This window comes from Python bivittatus, unplaced genomic scaffold, assembly GCF_059951505.1.
Source record: "Python bivittatus isolate LINGU-HERP-01145 unplaced genomic scaffold, Pbiv_v1 ctg000980_np1212, whole genome shotgun sequence".
NCBI lineage: Eukaryota > Metazoa > Chordata > Lepidosauria > Squamata > Pythonidae > Python > Python bivittatus.
Window position 1 is genome coordinate 49,309,551 of NW_028277125.1, and position 20,899 is coordinate 49,330,449.

A 20,899-nucleotide genomic window follows, 5' to 3' on the forward strand; every position below is an offset into this window, starting at 1 on the left:
CTATATTTTGATAATAATAAAACAGATCCCATTAGTATTATCTCATGTGAGATATTATCTATTTAATAATGTCTACTCACGTCATTATTAAAGTCTCTTCTCCGGGCTCCCCCAAAACCCCATCAACAAAAAGTGGGATGGAAGTGAAACTGTACTTGCTCCAAGATCTTCCTTCATCAAAACTTAACCTGGTGGTAACCAAAGAAAAAAGAAAAAAAAAGTAGAAGAAGAAAGAAATATAAGGAAAAAGGAAAATTCACTCTATGTATGTGAGAATAATTAATACTATATGTGAGTTATATATTCCATAGCTTTTCATAACAGATTCCAGAAAACTACAATGTTTCAAAAAGCATTATAGTGGAAGGAAGGAAGGAAGGAAGGAAGGAAGGAAGGAAGGAAGGAAGGAAGGAAGGAAGGAAGGAAGGAAGGAAGGAAGGAAGGAAGGAAGAGCTGCTTTAAAGAAGCAGACACAGGGTTTCTCTAAGGAACTATATATTCCTATGTGTTCTTTAGTGTTGAGTTCACATATTAAATGACATGTAGAAACTGCATTTTCCAAGAAAAAAAATTAACATAGTTAATGATAAAAGCAGAGTATTGCTGTTTAATGGAAGAGAGAACTCACTGAAGATAAATGCAAAACGTTGAACAAGAAATCATCTAAAATTATTATTCTATATTGCAGGCATATTAAGCATAATTTCCCTAATTTGGAAATGCTTAGAATGAAACTATCATTATGAACAGTTTAAAAATAGGACAGCAAAAGAAGGCAAGAGAGCCCAATCACCACAAAAGTAACATAATCTTAGAAATGATGAGAAGTGGGTAATGCAAGGATGTGGCTGCTGAATCACAGCTCCCAGAATCCCTGAGTATATGTGGGCTTCTGAGAATTGTAGTTCAGCAATAGGGTTTATCATTGGAGGACAAGGAAATTATGGTACAGTTGTAAAATGTGGAATTGTAAAGTGCACTAGAAGTATTTTAACAGATGTAAAAAAAGGATAGGGAAAGCATCATTTGCCTTCAATGTCTTTAATATGAAAACACCTATTACAGTACAGTACAATAGATTTAAAATGATATAAGAAACCCACTCCATATATATCATCATAAATCATAGCTGCTACAATGAATGAGGTCATTAAAAGTTCAGGTGCAGAAATGTATGCTGACAATAGAGTTATTGATTTAGGACTGTAACTTTCATTACTTCTAGTAACTGTGGATACTACTCACCTGAAATCCTCTCACATTGGTTACATGGGAATCTAGAAAATCATAAATACTACAAAAATAACTCTACATATTTCACTAATGATTTCAAGGAGATGCTCTTGAAAATATGGGAGAGCAAACACAGCATCTCTTTAGAGAAGCCGCTTTAAAGAAGTCCTTTTCTCAGGCTCTCCCATGTTAGAAAACACCTCCTTCAATCATTTTCAAACATGAAGAACAAAACCAGGTCTGTTTTATTGATACCAGAATCTGCTGTTCTACATAGAATCTGCACTTTCCTGTTTTATTTGTCCTTGGCTACTAGCTATATTTGTTTGTTTTCCCCCAAAGTGCATGCTTATACCATGTTCCTTCTTGAGTCTCTTATTGTACTTTATCCTCTTATTCTTCCATTTCAATAGAGAGTAACCTTCAATGTTCAAAATGGTTATATATCTTTCTAAACTTGAGCTAGAACAAAACAATGCAACTCCTTAATACTAATGTAAATTATAAGATTGTCCTGCAAGTGTTTTGTTTGTTGAAAGTCTTATGTACCAAATGCAGATACAGTTTTATTGGGGTGAAGAGAGACAATGTGCTCACTTCTTAACTGGCATATCTTGGCCCTTAATAAAATATTTGGTTACAACCCAACTACTAGTTGCATATAATGCATACTGAAGAACTCTATGATGAATGGGATTAGAAAAGTCACAGTAATTACCAGAGATGTCTGATAGGCAGAGATGTATGTTTCATAGCAACCAAAACCCCACCTTGGTCCAGATAAAGAACGCTGTGTTCATCTTCAAAGATCTAGTGAGATACATAAAAAGATACACAAAGTTGTGTGTGTAAAATCAAGGGCTGACAGGTTTCTTTTGTAATAAATAAATATATAAACCCTTAAAAAATACATTGGGAAGAAAATCTTGCTACCCATCTTCTATTTATGTCCCAAAAAATGAATCATTTTCTTAGGTATGAGAATAATCAAGATTTCAGTTCATTGATTAGAAAAGGTTTATAGAAAGCAAAAGAAATAAAAAAGGGACAGGAAGGAAGGAAGGAAGGAAGGAAGGAAGGAAGGAAGGAAGGAAGGAAGGAAGGAAGGAAGGAAGGAAGGAAGGAAGGAAGGAGGGAGGGAGGGAGGGAGGGAGGGAGGGAGGAAGGAAGGAAGGAAGGAAGGAAGGAAGGAAGGAAGGAAGGAAGGAAGGAAGGAAGGAAGGAAGGAAGGAAGGAGTGAGTGAGCTTGGTCATCTGCAGAAGGAAAGTCTTCATTAATATACCTGTACATATGGTGAGAATATCTGGTAATATGATGCCTGAATAGAATTAACAGTAAAAATTTATTCAAAAGAAAGTGCTACAGTTATAAAGCAATGACACTAATCCATTATGAATTCTTATTTTGCTAATTATTCAGTAGTGCCTCATCTGTGGGTTTCTAAGCCAAGCACAAACAGTAAAAAGGGAATGCATACATTTTTGATGTATTACAGCAAATATACTACTTTCTTAAATGAAAATTCTAGCTATGTGGGAAAAAATGTTCTAAATTCCATCACTTGTACACTTAGGTAACTGGAGATCTAAAAAGTATTCCTTTGACTAGAAAGATGGCTTATAAATCAAATAAATAAATCATGCAGTTTTAGGCAGGGGCAAAAGTAGAATGTGAAGACAGTCCATTCCTCTTGGGAAACAAATAACTTTCTCTGAGAAGTGGAGACTGAAAGAATGGGAGAAGCCTGAACTGGAGCCTCAAATGTTCACCTGGAAAGCCTCACCCAAGAAGGTGAAGGTTCCACATCACACTCCTAGAAAGAAAAATAGTATTGATCTACTGTTAAGTAGAATGACTACATTCAGAAGCACAGAACATAAATATTTCTGATTAATTTTGCAGCAACCTGATAGCAATGAAACATGCCTTGTTTACTTTTAGATGTTGTTGTTCAGTCGTTAAGTCGTGTCCGACTCTTCATGACCCGATGAACCATATTGCGCCAGGCCTTCCTGTCCTTCACTGCCTCCCTGAGTTTGCTCAGTTTCATGCTCATTGCTTCAGTGATGCTATCTAACCATCTCATCCTCTGCCGTCCTCTTCTCCTTTTGCCTTCAATCTTTCCCAGCATCAGAGTCTTTTCCAAACAGTCCTCTCTTCGCATTAGGTGACCAAAGTATCTGAGCTTGAGCTTCATTATCAGTCCTTCCAATGAGCAATCAGGGTTCATTTCCTTTAAGATTGACTGGTTTGACCTCCTAGCAGTCCAGGGGACTCTCAAAAGTCTTCTCCAGCACCACAGTTCAAAGGCATCAATTCTTCGGCGCTCAGCCTTCTTTATGGTCCAGCTCTCACAGCCATACATTACTACTGGAAAAACCATAGCTTTGACTATGCGGATCTTTGTCGGCAAGGTGACGTCTCTGCTTTTTAATATGCTATCTAGGTTTGCCATAGCTTTCCTCCCAAGGAGCAAGCATCTTTTAATTTCATGGCTGCAGTCTCCGTCTGCGGTGATCTTGGAGCCCAAATAAATGAAGTCTGTTACTGCTTCCATTTCCACCCCTTCTATTTGCCAGGAATTGATGGGTCCAGATCCCATGATCTTAGTTTTTTTAATGTTGAGTTTCAAGCCAGCTTTCGCACTCACCTCTTTCACCCTCGTCAAGAGGCTCTTCAGTTCTTCTTCACTTTCTGCCATTAGGGTGGTATCGTCTGCATATCTGAGGTTATTGATGATTCCCCCTGCAATCTTAATTCCGGCTTGTGATTCTTCCAGCCTGGCATTTCTCATGATATACTCTGCATATAGGTTAAATAAACAGGGTGACAGTATTCAGCCTTGTCGTACTCCTTTCCCTATTTTGAACCAATCGGTTGTTCCGTGACCGGTTCTAACTGTTGCTTCTTGGCCCGCATACAGATTTCTCAGGAGACAGGTAAGATGGTCTGGTACCCCCATCTCTTTAAGAATTTGCCACAATTTGTTGTGATCCACACAATCGAAGGCTTTTGCATAGTCAATGAAGCAGAAGTAGATGTTTTTCTCGAACTCTCGTGCTTTCTCCATGATCCAGCGAATGTTGGCAATTTGATCTCTAGTGCCTCTGCCTCTTTGAAACCCAGCTTGTACATCCGGTAGTTCTCAGTTCACGTACTGCTGAAGCCTAGCATGTAGGATTTTGAGCATAACCTTGCTAGCATGTGAAATGAGTGCAATTGTGCAATAGTTTGAGCATTCTTTGGCATTGCCCTTCTTTGGAATTGGAAAGTAAACTGACCTTTTCCAATCCCGTGGCCACTGTTGCATTTTCCAAACTTGCTGGCATATTGAGTGCAGCACTTTAACACCATTGTCTTTTAGTATTTTAAATAACTCAGCTGGAATACTGTCATCTCCACTAGCTTTGTTGTTAGCAATGCTTCCTAAGGCCCACTTGACTTCACTCTCTAGGATGTCTGGCTCAAGGTCAGTGACCACACCAGCATGGACATCAGGGACATTAAGATCTTTCTTGTATAGTTCTTATGTGTATTCTTGCCACCTCTTCTTAATCTCTTCTGCTTCTGTTAGGTCCCTGCCTTTTTTGTCCTTTATCATGCCCATCTTTGCACTAAACATTCCTTTGATATCTCCAATTTTCCTGAAGAGATCTCTAGTCTTCCCCATTCTATTGTTTTCCTCGATTTCTTTGCATTGTTCATTTAAGAAGGCCTTCTTATCTCTCCTTGCTATTCTGTGGAAATCTGCATTCAATTGCTTATATCTTTCCCTTTCACCCTTGCTTTTCACATTCCTTCTTTCCACAGCTATTTGTAAAGCCTCATCTGACAGCCATTTTGCTTTCTTGCATTTCTTTTTCTTTGGGATGGTTTTAATTGCTGCCTCCTATACAATGTTACAGACCTCTGTCCATAGTTCTTCAGGGGCTCTGTCTACCAAATCTAATCCTCTAAATCTATTCATCACCTTCACTGTGTACTCACAAGGAATATGATCTAAGTCATACCTGAGTGGTCTAGTGGTTTTCCCTACATTCTTCAATTTAAGCCTAAATTTTGCAGTAAGAAGCTCATGATCTGAGCCACAGGCAGCTCCTGGTCTTGTTTTTGCTGTCTGTATAGAGCTTCTCCATCTTTGGCTGCAAAGTATGTAATCAATCGGGTTTCGGTATTGACCATCTGGTGATGTCCATGTGTAGAGTCGTCTCTTGTGTTGTTGGAAAAGAGTGTTTGCTATGACTAGCTTGTTCTCTTGACAGAACTCTATTAGCCTTTGCCCTGCTTCATTTTGTGCTCCAAGGCCAAACTTGCCTGTTATTCCGATTACTCCTTGACTTCCTACTTTAGCATTCCAATCCCCTATGATGAAAAGGATATCTTTTTTTGGTGCTAGTTCTAGAAGGTGTTGTAGGTCTTCATAGAACCGATCAACTTCAGCTTCTTCAGCATCAGTGGTTGGGGCATAGACTTGGATTACTGTGATGTTGAATGGTTTGCCTTGGATACACACTGAGATCATTTTGTCATTTTTGAGGTTGTACCCTATTACTGCCTTTCCCACTCTCCTATTGACTATGAGTGCAACTCCATTTCTTCTAAGGGTTTCTTGGCCACAGTAGTAGATATAATGGTCACCTGAATTAAATTCACCCATTCCCGTCCATTTCAATTCGCTGATTCCCAAGATGTAGGCATTCAATCTTGTCATCTCATGTTTGACCACATCCAGCTTGCCTTGGTTCATAGATCTTACATTCCAGGTACCTATACAATATTGTTCTTTACAGCATCGGACCTTCTTTTCGCTTCCAGATACATCCACAGCTGAACGCCCTTTCGGCTTTGGCCCAGCCGCTTCACTCTTTCTGGAGCTACTTGGAATTGCCCTCTGCTCTTCCCCAGTAGCATATTGGACACCTTCCGACTTGAGGGGCTCATCTGCCAGCATCATATATTTTAGCCTTTTAACATTGTCCATGGGGTTTTCTTGGCAAGGATACTGGAGTGGGTTGCCATTTCCTTTTCCAGTGGACCACATTTTGTCCGAACTCTCTGTCATGACCTGTCCGTCTTGGGTGGCCCTGCACGGTATAGCTCATGGCTTCACTGAGTTATGCAAGCCCCTTCGCCACAACAAGGCAGTGATCCATGAAGGGGTCTTTTAGATGAGATTACTACAATCTATGTGGCATGAAGTGCGTTTGCAAACTTCAGTTAGTGAAAAACATATCATTATGAATACTTTTTTCCAGACCAATCTAAATTTAAAATTCTGGTTGGTTTTAACTTGAAAGCCCTAAAAACATCAGAACATTGTCTCTCCTGTACTGTGTAGGACAGTCAGTTTGAGGACATGCTTTATATCCTACCAACAAAAGAAGTTTGTTAGTAATGTTGGATAGTGTCTTCTATATACAGTGGTACCTCGGGATACAAACTTAATCCGTTCCGTGACTCTGGACGTATCCCGAGTTGGTCGTAACCCGAAGCAAATTTCCCCATAGGGTTCAATGTAAATCCAGTTAATCCGTTCTGCCCTCCGAATTTGGTCGCAACCCGAAGTGAATTTCCCCATAGGGTTCAATGTAAATCCGGTTAATCCATTCCGCGCTGTGCCCGAATTAGATCGCAACCCGAGGAAATTTTCTCTTCAGAGCCTTACTCCCACCAAGCCTGCTCTGCATTTTCTTTGAAGCCATGCTAACATGCACACCAAAAACCTTCGCAAAACACTGCAAAACACACCACAAGCCTCACCGAACGTCTCCTTGTTACCGCGACTTCGCCCACAGGAAGCCGCAACCGCGTGGCAGCAGGGAAAATGGCCGCGGATCCGGTTCGTAAGTAGAGGCGAGTTCGTAACCCGAGGTAAATTTTTCCTGCCGAAGCTGGTCGTAACCCGAAATGTTCGTTAGTAGAGGCGTTCGTATCCCGAGGTACCACTGTAGTAACATGGAAAAACTTCCTAAAGTAAGCCTAGACCCATTGATGTCAGCGCAATTTTGTGGAACCACTTTTTTTCAGATACTATACCATACTATATCTTCTTTAATTGGTAACCATAAACACATTTAAATTTATATTTAGAAACCTATAAGTAGTGACTCCCAATGCTTTATGTATAAAAGATTCAATAACTATTAATATAGCACTTACTCTTTGCTTTGTTAATTCTCTTAAGTATGTACTTGATTTCAGTTTATGAGGTTGGTTATTGCATATTAATTAAATGCCAAGTACTTACTAAAACTTATTTAGTGATATGCAAGAACCAAGCATTTTGTTGTCCATATTATTATCTGATTGCCAAAGCTCATTAAATGCTTATACTTAGTTAATGGACATACAATTCATTTGAGAGGCAGGAAAGCAAGGGAAAAACAAAAACATTTTATTTAGTAATTGTCATTCTTAGTTTTGTGTAAGAGATTGGATGTAGTTTCCAATATCAGTAGATATACTGTAAATATAGTTCATTCTGAAAGATAATCTATCTGAAACACATGTAAACTTTTATGACTTGAACCAAAATAATATATATTGGCTTTATTGTTGTCTTTATTTTTTGTTGTTTTTAATTTCTTGTTCATATCAGTAAAAGGTTCACTAAAGATGAAAAGGCATTCCTGCCAATTAGATTTGTTTAATGTCTAGTTTTATTTTGCTACTTATGGATGACTGAAGTCAACAGAATACCATAGCTTTTCAAAACTGATTTGTATTGTCGCCTCATTCTTTGTATGTGGTGGGCCTATCCAACATTCTGCCTCAGTATTACAATCTTCAAAAGTCCCACTCAGTTCATAAAGAACCTAAGTATTTAAAATTTTCAAAACTTAGATTGAATTGCATCACTGATGTTAATTAAAAAGTGCATGACAATTTAGAAAATGCTTTTATTTTAAGTAACTTTGTTAAGTCGTCATGTGATCCTGGAAAAGACCAGCAAAGGTTGGCTGCCCAGAGGGTGACAGGAGAGAGGGATCTTAACCCTGCTCTCCTCTCCCAGAACTCTCCTGGGATGGCTCCACCCTTAAGGCACTTGGTTCCTCCCCTTGTGGAAGGGATATATAATACTTAGGCTGCCACCACCTATTTTCCTGGGGGAAGAGAAAGCCTGACCTGCCTCCTCTCCTTTAGTACTAGCATATGAGGAAGACAGGGAAACTCACAGCATGAACACTTACTTGCCAGTAAACTACTCACAATAGGTCATATACTGCACTTAACCATAAGCTCATAAATCCTAAAAAGTATTAAATGATAATAACAACTATAAAGGACAAGACAAGTATGCCTGCTGTCTCCACTCTTGTTCATTTGAATTCTTGAGGTACTGAACAGAGACATAAAATGACAGAACTGTGGGAACAAAAATTAAAAAATAAAAACATATAAGTTAAGGACATTTGCTGATGACCTGGTGGTAGTTTTGGAGGATCCATTAGAGGGAGTAGAAACATTAATGGGAAAATTAAAGGAATTTGGTATGTTAGCAGGTTTTAAGATTAATACTCAGAAGACAAAGATATTAACAAAAAAATATGAAAATAGAAGATCAAATAGAACTGATGGAGAAAACTGGTTTTAAGATAAAAAATTAAAATGCTTGAGTATTACTATGACAAATATGAATTGTACATTATTTCAAAATAATTATGTCAAGACATGGAACAAAATTAAGAAGGACATATTGAGATGGGGGAAATTAAAATTGTCATTGTTGGGAGAATTTCTGTGATAAAAATGAATGTTTTGCCTAGAATGATGTTCTTGTTTCAGACAATACCTGTTTTGAAAACTGATGGCAAAAATATACATCTAAATTTGTATGGCAAGGGGGAAAAAAAAAGTTAAATCCAAAGTGTTAGAAGATGCAAAGGAAAGAAAAGGATTGGGTTTACCAGATTTGAAATTGTATTTTGCAGCTTGTTATTTGGTTTCGATGAAAAAATGGGTGTTGCTGAGAAACAAAAGACTTTTAGAGTTAGAAAAACACAACATGAGGTTTGGATGCATGGATATTTATGGTACAATAAAGTTAAAAGTCAATGTGAATTTTAAAAAGCACTTTATTAGATGTGCCATACTGAGAATATGGAGTAGATATAAACCCAGGCCGTGCCCAAAAACACCTCTATGAATCTCAGTACAAGAAGCATTTTACAAAAGAGAAATAACAAGCAAAGACAAATGGTTAACCTACCAGAAATTATTAAAGGAGAATATAAAATTAAATCAAGAGAGCAACTAACAGTTGTCAATGGTTTTCCCATTTACAGATATCAGGAAGATTTAAAATGGATAAAAAACTTATAGTGTGGAGCAATGTAAGACAGAATTTGAAGTGCAATTGTGTACAAATGAGCATGTAATTGCTAAACTGTATAAACTTTTGTTGAAATTAGAAATGGAAGAAGAACAGGTTAAAAAATGTATGATAAAGTGGGCTAAGAATTTTGGTTATAATATACAGATGGATGAATGGGAAAATATGTAGTCAAAAGGGTTGAAATTTATATTATGTTATGATCTTAAAGAATTTTTTTAATAAAATGATGTATCATTGGTACATGACACCAGAGAAATTATCTAAAATGTATAAAGGCATTCCAAATGTATGTTGGAAATGTGAACAACGTGAAGGGACATTCTATTATGTTTGGTGTACATGCAAAAAAGCCAAAAAATGTTGGATTCAAGTACACACATTGATACAGAGGATTTTAAAGATTAATATTCAACTGAATTCAGAACTTTTCCTTTTTGATGGTTACACAGTTAGAAAAGAGTCGTGGAAGATTATTTCAGTATATGGTTACTGTGGCGAGACTATTATATGCACAAAGATGAAAAGATTCAGCACTACTGAAATTAAAAAGAAAACTGGTTTAGAATATTTAAAATGAGTGTGAAAAAATCTAAATTCAAAGTTAAATGGTGGAAATACAATCAAAGCCATAAAATCATGGGTGATACCAGTAATCAGATATATTGCTGGTATAGTCAACTGGACACCACTTGAACTGGATAATTTAGATCAGAGAACGTGAAATCTGATGACGGTATATCATGTACTGCGGCCACAAAGTGATGTTGATATATTCAGCATGAAAAATTGGAGGCCATGGTTTACTCAGGTAAAACAAACAGTTGAAGAAGAAAAATGTGGATTAAATGGTCATTGCAGTCTGCAAAGCAAACATCCTGAGAGTAACAGAAGCAAAAATGACTATAAAAGTGAAGTGTTAGAAATCCATTTAGGAAACTGGAGAAGTAACCATTACATGGCCCATGCATAAAATAAACTGAAAATAAAGTGGACAAGACCAGGGTTTGACAATGGTTATGAGCTGGCACCATCAGGAAGAAAAATCACTCAGACTGACTGTAAACAACTTCATGACAGAGTGGACACTGGCATCTGTACAAAAATTATAACATCCTAGTGTCCCAAATATAGTATAATCATATAACTGAAAAAGTTGTTGAAAATGATGGTGTTAAAATTTTATATGATTCCCACAAACAAACCAATCACCATCTAGAATATGCCATACTAGGCATAACAATAATTGAAAGGAGTAATTTTGTAAATGTGTCAATACCCAGGACAACAGAATTGAGGAAAAAGAATTGGGGAAAATTACAAAATATAGAGATGTAATTATGAAAATAGATAGATTATGGAAAAGATCTTGCAAAATGATCCCTGTACTTATTGGTGTATTAAGTAGAAAAACAAACAGGTAAGCATGTTTTTAGAAGAACTAAATATTTCATTTGTGTCCACTGGATTTACAAAGAAAACCAGCTTGCTGGGCACATGTGATATTGTACAATATTACTTGAATAATTCCTGGGTTCCTAGCTGGAACTTGAATTTTTAAAGAACACCAGACAATGATGTAATTCTTTTGGTTTGTTCTTTATATTTGCTATTTCTTGATGAATAAAAACAGGAATGGAACATGGAGGGCGGAGCTGGCGTCGCGGCGATACGGCGGGCGATCCTGGGCTCCCAGGATCGCAGCCAATATCTCCCCCCCCGGACGGTCCCGATGGACCTAAGCCATCCCGTAGAGATGGCGATCGCAAAGGGCGCGTCCTGCGGATCTCAGGGACACCGCAAGTCCCAGATTGATCCCAGGAGAAGCTCTTGAAACCGGCGGAGGAGAGGCAGCCATTTAATGACTGCGAAAGCCGGGACAGCTCCAAAGGAAGAAGAAAGAGAGGGGTGTCAACCGGGTGAGATGGACCTTTACTATTCAACTATTCTTAGAGAACACCTTAAGTAACTTAAAGAGATTTTTAAAACTGAAGAAAAGTGGATTAAGTGGCGAGATTGAGCCCTATAAAAAAAAGGGGGGGAAAATCTTTTCTTTCTAACTTTCCCTTTTTAGTGGAATTGGCAAGATGTTTTTCTTTTAAAAAAATATATATTTTTAATTGGACTGGCTTTTTCTTCTCAATATTTAATAATTTTTTATCTTAAGCTTCTTTTTTGACTAAGATTTTTCTATTGTTATAAGAAACTTATATTTTTTGATTTCGAAATGGGGAAAGTGGAGTTAAGAGAAAGTAAATGAAAGAAAGTTGCACTGCCATCTAGAAGCTCGATATAGTGCCTTTTTTTGCATTGTGACATATGCTCAGGGACCCTGGGCTTTCTAAAAAGATAGTGGGATGTGCATGTTTATACAGGTGCCATCCAAATAACTATAAACAAGAAAGCGGAGTTGAAAGCGACTTTGAAAATAATTCAAGATGGAAAGTTTGAGTTAGTCACAAGAGCCTTGATTAGTGGCAGTAGCTCTTCTTTCTGCTAGAAGCTCAGCTTTGCTCTCTATTCTTTGACTTAATGAAGGTTTATACAAGATAATAGACTATACGAGAAACACAATGCAGAAAAAGATTTTTAAACTATCGAGGATGACTATAAAACACTGGAAGAAGAGCTGCAGAAATTCCCGCAAAAAAAAAGATATTAAAGCTAAAATGGACTTAATTAAACATAAAACGGGATCAATGGAAAAGGAAGAAATAGCACAAGAAATCAGAAACATTAAACAGAATTATTTTGAGGCTTATAAACTGAGAATTAAAAGGGTTAATCAACTGATAAATGAAGAGGGACAGACTTGTTCTTGGTACTGAGGGTGAGAAAAAGATTATACAAGATTATAATGGAAAATTGTACTAAGAGAATGCATAAAAAGAAGAAGTAAAATAATATTGAAAGAAACTACTCCAGATGCTTAAAGAAAAAACGAGGGGAATACAACAATGATGGAACTGACAGAAGCTTCAAAAAGCAGAATGCTTGAAAGGACATTTATTGCTCTCTCTTATCCAATAATATAGAAAAAGGAATAAACAGCTAGATGTTTTGGGATATTGAATGAAAAGGGTGAACTTAAAACTATGCAAGCGTTGGAATAAGGTATAAAACTGAGATATATAGTAAAAAATTGTATTTGATTGTAAATGTTTTAAGAGATTAGACTAAAATTCATACATGGTTGGATATAGTAACATATAGATTTTAAATTAGAGACATTTTTGTTGAAACATGTAGTGAAGAATTAAGTATGTTTTGATAGTGGTTAGAACTGTAACTTTTAAGAATTGGAAGAATGAAAAAGTACTTATGCAGGAGGAAGTTATTGAAAATTATGGAATGTGCAGAGATGAGTTAAATTGAGATTTGAAATTAGAGTAAGAAGATAAGTAATTTTATATGACACGGGATTTGTTTTATTAATGATTGGATGAGAAAATATAGTAATGTAATGGATTAGGAAATTTTATAATAGAAATTTGATATTAATTATTATATATATACACATATAATCGATGGATAAAAATGTACTACTAATCCTATTGAAAGTTAAAATTTCTTGTAATAAATGATTCTATAGACTAGTTATGAATGATTAATAATTGTTAATTGATAAGTATACAAGTATATTTTGAATAGATGATATGAGAATCTAAGATTATGAAAGGGGCACCAACGAGCTGGTAACTGGTTGACAGACGGTATAAAATGGAAGATTTTTTTTATGCTTTTGTATGTTTTTGTTTGTTTATGTATGTTTTGTGTTTGTTGTAAAGAATAAAAAATTTTATTAAAAAAAAAACAAAACAGGAATGGAACATGAATGCTGTGGCCCTCGTAGCTATGAGATATGTCACCAAAGACAAATAGCTCTGCCTTCCTTTGAAGAGACGAAACAAAAGCATCAATCTATAGTGTAGAAATTGAACCTATTAAAAACTTTAATAAAGCAAACCTTGTTTTGGCTTTAAATAGTCAAAGGACACAATTACAATTACACCTGATAAACACACAAGCAGTGTATTAAACCTCAATCTCCCATAGAATGGTACAAAGGAGAAGTAAGGTTGTTGAGCAGACCATGTGATGGATTTCTGGCTTTTTTTTATTTGGAAGCACTTTGATGACATTCCAAGCAGCATAAAACAAAGCACACACAGTTTGCTGAGCATGTGGGGAGAACTTTAAATTTAGAGACAATCATTACAGTTATAAAAGTCCAGAGACATTACCATGTTTAACTCCTTTTAACAATATCCAATGAGCAAATGCCCATTGAAATAAAACATGCTGATGGAAATTCTAATTAGATGTCTTTACCTAGACTTTAGAGAAATATCTCTATTGTCTTTCCAGCAGCCTTCCTTTCCCCTACCCACAGAGATGTTTTCCACTGGCCTGCCTCCCTCTCTCCTTCTCTCATTCATCTATCCTCCCAGCGATTTCTGTCCCAGAAATAGAGAGCAAAACAAGTTTTCCTTCATTCCCATTTCAGTCTCCTTTCTCATTCCACATACATTTATAGAAAGCCACCTTCATATCTATGTTCTTCAGAGACTCTCTACCTAGGATCACCTACAGATATCCTTCAGATCTGCTTTCTATACTTTTTTTCTCATCTCAGCTTCAAGACCAAGGCTGTTGCCTGGTTGCAGGAATCTCCTTTGGGACTTGCCTGAACAAGGCTGTAGTTTTCACCTGTCCCCCTTTTTGAAGCTATAATTCCAACACAATTACATGCTTGTTTTCTCTAGCCAATAGGAAAGGGCTTTAGTCATCCCCCGACCCAAGTTTTGCTGTCACCAGACATATTTTAGCAACAAGATAATCTCTCCTTCCTTGTTCATTGATATTTTGTGTCTTGGGTGTCTGGGTGAATGTGGGAAGGAGAAAGCACATACTTGAGTGAATCATGCTTGCTCTTCATTACAGCATCATTTTTTGAATTTCCCTGGTAACCAGGGAATTAAGTTAGTATAACTTTAATTATAAGTGAGAATGCACAGCATAATAGCATGTAAATGATGAATGGCATTTTTCTCTTGTCATAAAATAATGAGAATAGGAGCCAGGATTAAACAAAAGAGAAAAGAAAGACAATGAATTAAGATAGTTATTCAGATGCCACAGTACCTACCAAAGAATATTATGCAGGATGAAAATGTGTTAGTCTTCCAATAACATATAGAGTCTATAATGGTAACATTCATAATTGTATGAAAAGAGGAGCAGATGCCCTAGACTGAGATTTTAGTTTGGCCTTCTTGCATTATGGAAAGAGTGATAATTTAAAATCTTACTGTGAGACCCCTCTTCTAAGGGTTCCCCTTGGAAGGTAAAAGGTAATTAAGATAGGCTGCCACTAGTCAGACTGAATCTCAGGGTTTTCCTTCAGCCTAGGCCTTAAAGCATACGAAGGAAGATGTTTTGGAAGCCCAAAGCCAGTAACAAAAAAGAACTTAACAAATTTTATGCCAATTATAATTCAAGGGGTAGGTATGAAACTTTAGTCTTATACAATGGCAATGTTTTATTGATAAGCTCCCTTTTTAAGCCAATAATTTAAGCAAAGCATTAATTATATAAAAAGGAGTGTATCAGGAAAAGGGGAATACATGAAAACAAGGGAAGGCAATTATCAGGCACACAGAATTCCAAATAAATATAGTCAGCATAGACATATTTGCTACTTACTACTTTTTGGGCTGAAATCAATGCATGTTCAAAGTTCACTGCCGAGAGGATAGTTGGGGGGAAAAAATAACCTGCTCCTAGTCTACATTATCCTCAGTTTTATGTAGAGTGGAATGTGGAGCATAATAGAAAACTAGCCTCTTAATGGAAATTAACAGTTGCTTTGCCCAATCAAGCAAAATGTTCCAAAAAAACTGCTCCTTGGAGGCATTTCAGAGTGCTTCCCTCCCCCAGTTGACCACTTATGTTTTCATTGCTACTCACTTGTCTCCAGGTGTTTCCAGCATCAGATGAAACAAACATGCTGATATCATTCTCTGACAACTCTGATCCAATGTTACCTGTAAGGAAAGTACCACCAACCTATAAAACTTTAAACATAAAATAAAACTGAATTATTTGTGCTTTTAGTAACATACATGGTGTTGACTAGTGATGATTTAAGGATGTATTTTATTGTACAGTAAATGAAACAATTTAGCCAGTTGGTTCATTAATAAAGATGCTTGTGTACCACATCATATAGCAACATTTCACATATATTACCTAGTTAATCATGTTGCAATTCTTGCACCAAGTTTACAAAATAAGGGTAAGGCAAGTGTTGTCCTCTAGATTATGACAGAATTCTATTTCTCAGCCAGCATAGCCAGCAAGAATGGGTGTCACAGATCAAAGATTTCCCACCTCTTTTATTATGTAAGTCAACTTTGTTATCGTCCTTATATTGCTGACAGAATATGAGAGACAATGATTTGATTCAGGACAAATTTGAGAGTTCATAAGAGAGAGAGGGAGAGAGAGGGAGGGAGGGAGGGAGGGAGGGGGAGAGAGAGAGAGATTTGCAATAGATCTTCTTGGTTGCAACTATTACTTCATATCAGCTTTGAACCACAAGTTGAAAATTTGAACTTTTATGCTCCATTTAAATAGCAATAAGACATTGTAGAATTCACTGGAATGTTTCTTACCAGAGGCCACAATGATGCCTGGAGCTGTATCCCGACTGGCAATGTTGCCAGAAGTGTATGGATTCTCTGAAACCTTCAGGTGGAGATGGAGGGAGCAATATGGCTTGGAAGAAAACAAACAAACAAGGAGATGCCAATCAGTACTAGAGAGAATACACACACACACACACATACATACATACATCTTGCATAGTAAATATCTGGAAGAAGTTATCAATAGAGGTATTTTTATGGTAATGCAAGTGTTTTTATATAATTGCATCCATTCTCAGGTGACAATAAGATCACTGGGAAAGAATATTCAAATAGAGCTGACCACCAGAGGTTAGGTCACACAACAGGGACCACTTTCCCTTCCCCTTCACACATGTCTTGGGTCTTCTTTAATCTATATCAGATAATCTGATCTATCTGGCTGCAACTATTGCAATGTATTATAAAGTGATACAAGCTGACCAAAAGTAGCATCCTTGTTAAAACAGATCTCATTTCTCCAACTTAGGCTCAGTTAAAATCAATAAATCACAACTCTTTACCATATTACTGCTTTAAGGATTTATCTTCTGTGTGTATGTGAAGGAACTTGAAAAGAGGCATTTGTGCTAATCAGTTGTTTGGCAGAAAGAGGCTGTTTAGCTTATCAGAATGACTCTCCTCCCCATCTTCACAATAACCATATATGATACTTTAGACTGCGGTTGAAAGAAAATGTCAAGTTTTTGATGGGATTTAAAGATATATATATATATATTTCCAAAGTAGGCAAAGAGGGCTAAATAAGGAGCCTCCAGCAGAGAGAATCGAATTGAACATGAAAGTGAACAAATGATTTAGGATGAAACTGAAGTGACAGAATGCTGGTAGAAGTTTTTAGATATCTGTATGTGAATGACAGTGATATGTCAAAGACCGGAATTCAAATGAATGTTCTAAATGTTAATGCTCAAGAAAAAAAATGATGCAAAGGAAATCACAAATGCTGTGAAAATGTTGAAAAATAGTAAGGCTGCAAGTGGAGACACTGTAAGTACAGAAACATTACATTATGGGTGTGATTTCATTGTAGTGTGGTTGTGTGGCTTGTTTAATGTGTGATGAAGACTGCATCTGCACCTGATGATTGGAATACTGCTGTATTTTTCTCCCTTATACCTATAGATATGTGAGGTGACATAGAGCAAACTTTTGGGAAGTACAGCGTAGCTTTATCTCAAGCAGAGGGTGTGCAGACCAGATCTTTCCTCTTCAGGAGGTCATTAAGAAATGTTCAGCTATGTGAGATAAAGTTTATTGTGCATTTGCTGGTTTAGATAAAGTGAATAGGCTTGAATTAGAAAATGTTTTCTATGACTATGGAGTTGAAAGTTAGTTCCTGAATGCAACTGGAGTAGCATAAGATAAAAGTAAAGCCCACATTAGAATGGAGTGCATAGTAAATGCATCAGCTTTTGAGTTAGGAATAAGGCAAATCCTTTTGATTGTCAAATATATGTATGAATAAATGTATAAGGAGTGTTTTGGTGTCATTAGACATACTGTATTTTGGTCAGGGAAATGAATGTACATCTACTTTTGTATGCAGATGATACCATGTTATTGGCTGAGAAGCTGATTATTTTCAGTGAGTGTTAGACTATATAATGGAGTGAAGAATATGGAACTGAAAATTAATAAATCAAAAGCCAAGAGTTAGTTGTGTTTCAGCTAAAATGGAGTGAACAACTGCAGTTATATCTAAATGGTGGGAAATTAGAGGAACTAGATTAATGTCATGTATTTTGGTAGCATGTTTGTTAAAGTCAGTGAAATTGACTGAGAAATTTTAAGATGTGCAACTGATAATGCAAAGGTATTGGATAATATCTGGTCTGTTGCAAGGAATACATGTAAGTTGAAAGAAGTAAAGAGGGATGTGTATAACAGCATGTTTCTGCTCACTTTGTAATATGGAAGTGACTGTTAGGTATGTCAGAAGAAACATGAAAGAAAATCAAATGCATTGGGAATGGGGTAAATAAAAAGTGTGTGATAAAACAAGAAGACACAGGTGAATGTGCTGGATGAATGTCAGTTGAATAAAAAAGTAAATAACCAATATCAAAGAAGCACATTGAATGGTTTAGTCATATGGAGAATTAATGAGGACTGAATAGCAAAAGAAATATATGAAAGGGAATGGGTTAAGAGGAAGGGGAAAAGTGAGAAAGTTATAGTTGCATGGAGTAAATGAAATCCCCAAAAAGAAAGATTATAACAAAAGATAATGCATAAACTCAGTGGAAACAAGGTTAGTTTGCAAAGGTAGAACAATGGGGAGTGATATAGTCAATGTTATTGCTGTAAATTAGTTTTGGCTAATTCCTTGCATTTTCTTCTGTTGTGGATTTTATTAGTTTGATCTACTATTTCTCATTACCTTTCTGCAACTTTCATAATATTGCTTCCCCAAGAGTAAATATCATAATGAATATGCATATATGAATGTAGATTGAAGGCCAATGTGCTTTATGGCTGAGTTGGGACTTGGCTCTTAACTTTCCAGTTCTTTTCAAACAGCTTATCTATTACACCATCATTTCACTTTCTCAGAGGCTGTTTTAGGTTTATTAAGTGATGGCAACAAATCAAAATAGACAGCCCATGCCACCAAAAAGCATTGTGATAATCTCAAGAGAGGGGAATGGCTGGCGAAGAAATTCCGAAGGCATCCCCAATAATTAAGGTTTGGTTTTGTTTCTTTTTATGATTCTTGCTTGCTCCGTTTTATTTATTTGTTTGTTTGTTTAATCAACTATACAATTTGTGACAAAGGTGACTCTGGGAGCTGTACTTAAAAGCAAAAAAAAAAAAAAATAGCATAGTTCATAAAAACAAATATATAAATCACACTGTTACACAGGCCTGAGCTGGAAAAAAGCAAAACAAAACCCATTCCCTTTCGAATCATGAAGACGATGGGGCTTGCTTAACCTCCTGGCCCAAATGCCTGCGGGAACATTCAGCTCTTGAATGCTTTGTAAAAAGCCAACAGTGTCAGGATCATCCAGATTTCCAGGGGAATGTGCTTCCACAGGGCAGGCACAGCAACAGAGAAGGCCCTTAATTAGATCAAAGGTATTCTATCCAATACTAGAATTGGACTTAAATTACATACGTATAATTTAATATTCACAGAGATAATTCCTTCAACATAGCTATTTTTTTCAGGAATCTTATTTCATTATTCCTGCCAAAAGCAGGCAACACTGAATATGCTTATATTATTATATGAATTGTATATATACATATATAATACACACATATATATATTCCTCGTATCAAGTACTTACAAATACTAAATATGATTTGTAACATTTCATTGTGTGGATGTTGGCTGCAGGCACTCAAAGCAAGTAAAACAAGGCACTAGCTACCCACTCCAAGGTGAACTCCTGGGAGTTCCATAATTCTCCATGTTCTCCAACATTTACAGTATATACGAGAAAGACGATTTTTCCATTATATTATCCATTTTTGTTTTTATAAATTGACCACAAGAGAAATGTAAACCATAGAATTCTCTTTCTCTCTCTTCTGCACATACACATCATATGGCTTTAAAAGAGGTGGATTGTAACAATAAAAAGAAGACAAAGAGTTCAGGGGTTACCCCTTTTATGGCCCACAAGATCTCAGGCAAATCCCTCTAGGAGAAGAGGCAACTGTCTTGGAATTTGGGAGAAAGCCAGGAAAAGAGGAAGTTGGAGAGTGGCTTTTTCCAAGGTTGATATATCTCTACCAAATTCATCTTCATCTGCTCACTAATATGCAAATGTAATGTTAGAACATTTGTTCAGGACACATATTGTTGTGACCTGCTTTAATGGAAAGGATCAAGGTACATCTGTCAGTCCTTTCCAATGGAAAAATTGCCTGAACTCATTACCTAAAAGAAATGCTGTGATCAGGCCCATTTGCTATTCATTTGACAGGAAAAAGCTAGAAAACTGACTACAAAGCAATATGTTTATCTATGTCTTTGAGAGAGGAAAGAAGAGAGTGATTAGACTGTATCTGAGTGAGTAGTTTGTGGAGGAAAATAAAAGATGGACTTTCCATTGTTTGTTTCTTTTATAAAAGAGATGCTACCCATGATGTTGAAAGGAATTCAAAGAGTGTGAGTGGCAGCCAAAATTTTTGCAGTGATATATGAAGTAGAAAAATAGTGTTATGTTAGGCAAGCAAATTATCTCTCCTCAGATATACATTTCAAGTCAAAAATAAACTACCAGCTCAGTTATAAAACATTTAGACTCAAAGGAATGTTAATTCAAGCACTAAAAAGATAATAAAGCATTGGGCACAAGGACACTCAGAAGAAAGCAACATCCTAACGGAAATGTTCTTAGATCCCTTGTGTAACTCAAGAATGCAATTCTATTTACCACTATTACTTTACCAATCTAACTGTCTTACATAGACATTAATACATATATGCTAAAACCCAATCAAGGAACTGCTATACTGATTAAATATATATTGTAATTTAACATAAGTCTATAAGTCCATAAAGTGGTTGCACCTCCACTTTTTGGGGGTTCATCTTATTGCCTCAGGTACCACAATAAACCAAATTGTGCTTCAGTGGAATTGTGGGCTGGTCTCTTGTCCTAAACT

The 20,899-nt window shown here is 36.4% G+C and overlaps 1 protein-coding gene across 3 annotated transcripts in view; it reads right to left on the bottom strand.

Moving 5' to 3' along the window:
• Positions 1-20,899, bottom strand: part of LOC103048882 (VPS10 domain-containing receptor SorCS1) — a 426,712-nt gene that overhangs the window by 63,587 nt on the left and 342,226 nt on the right. For all 3 annotated transcript variants that reach the window (XM_088131613.1, XM_088131614.1, XM_088131612.1), the window contains exons 11-14: positions 16,244-16,346; positions 15,537-15,613; positions 1,952-2,043; positions 81-188 (exon numbers count right to left, since the gene is read on the bottom strand). In XM_088131613.1, the coding sequence (XP_087987739.1) occupies positions 81-188; positions 1,952-2,043; positions 15,537-15,613; positions 16,244-16,346 (380 nt within the window). The remainder of the gene's footprint in view (positions 1-80; positions 189-1,951; positions 2,044-15,536; positions 15,614-16,243; positions 16,347-20,899) is intronic.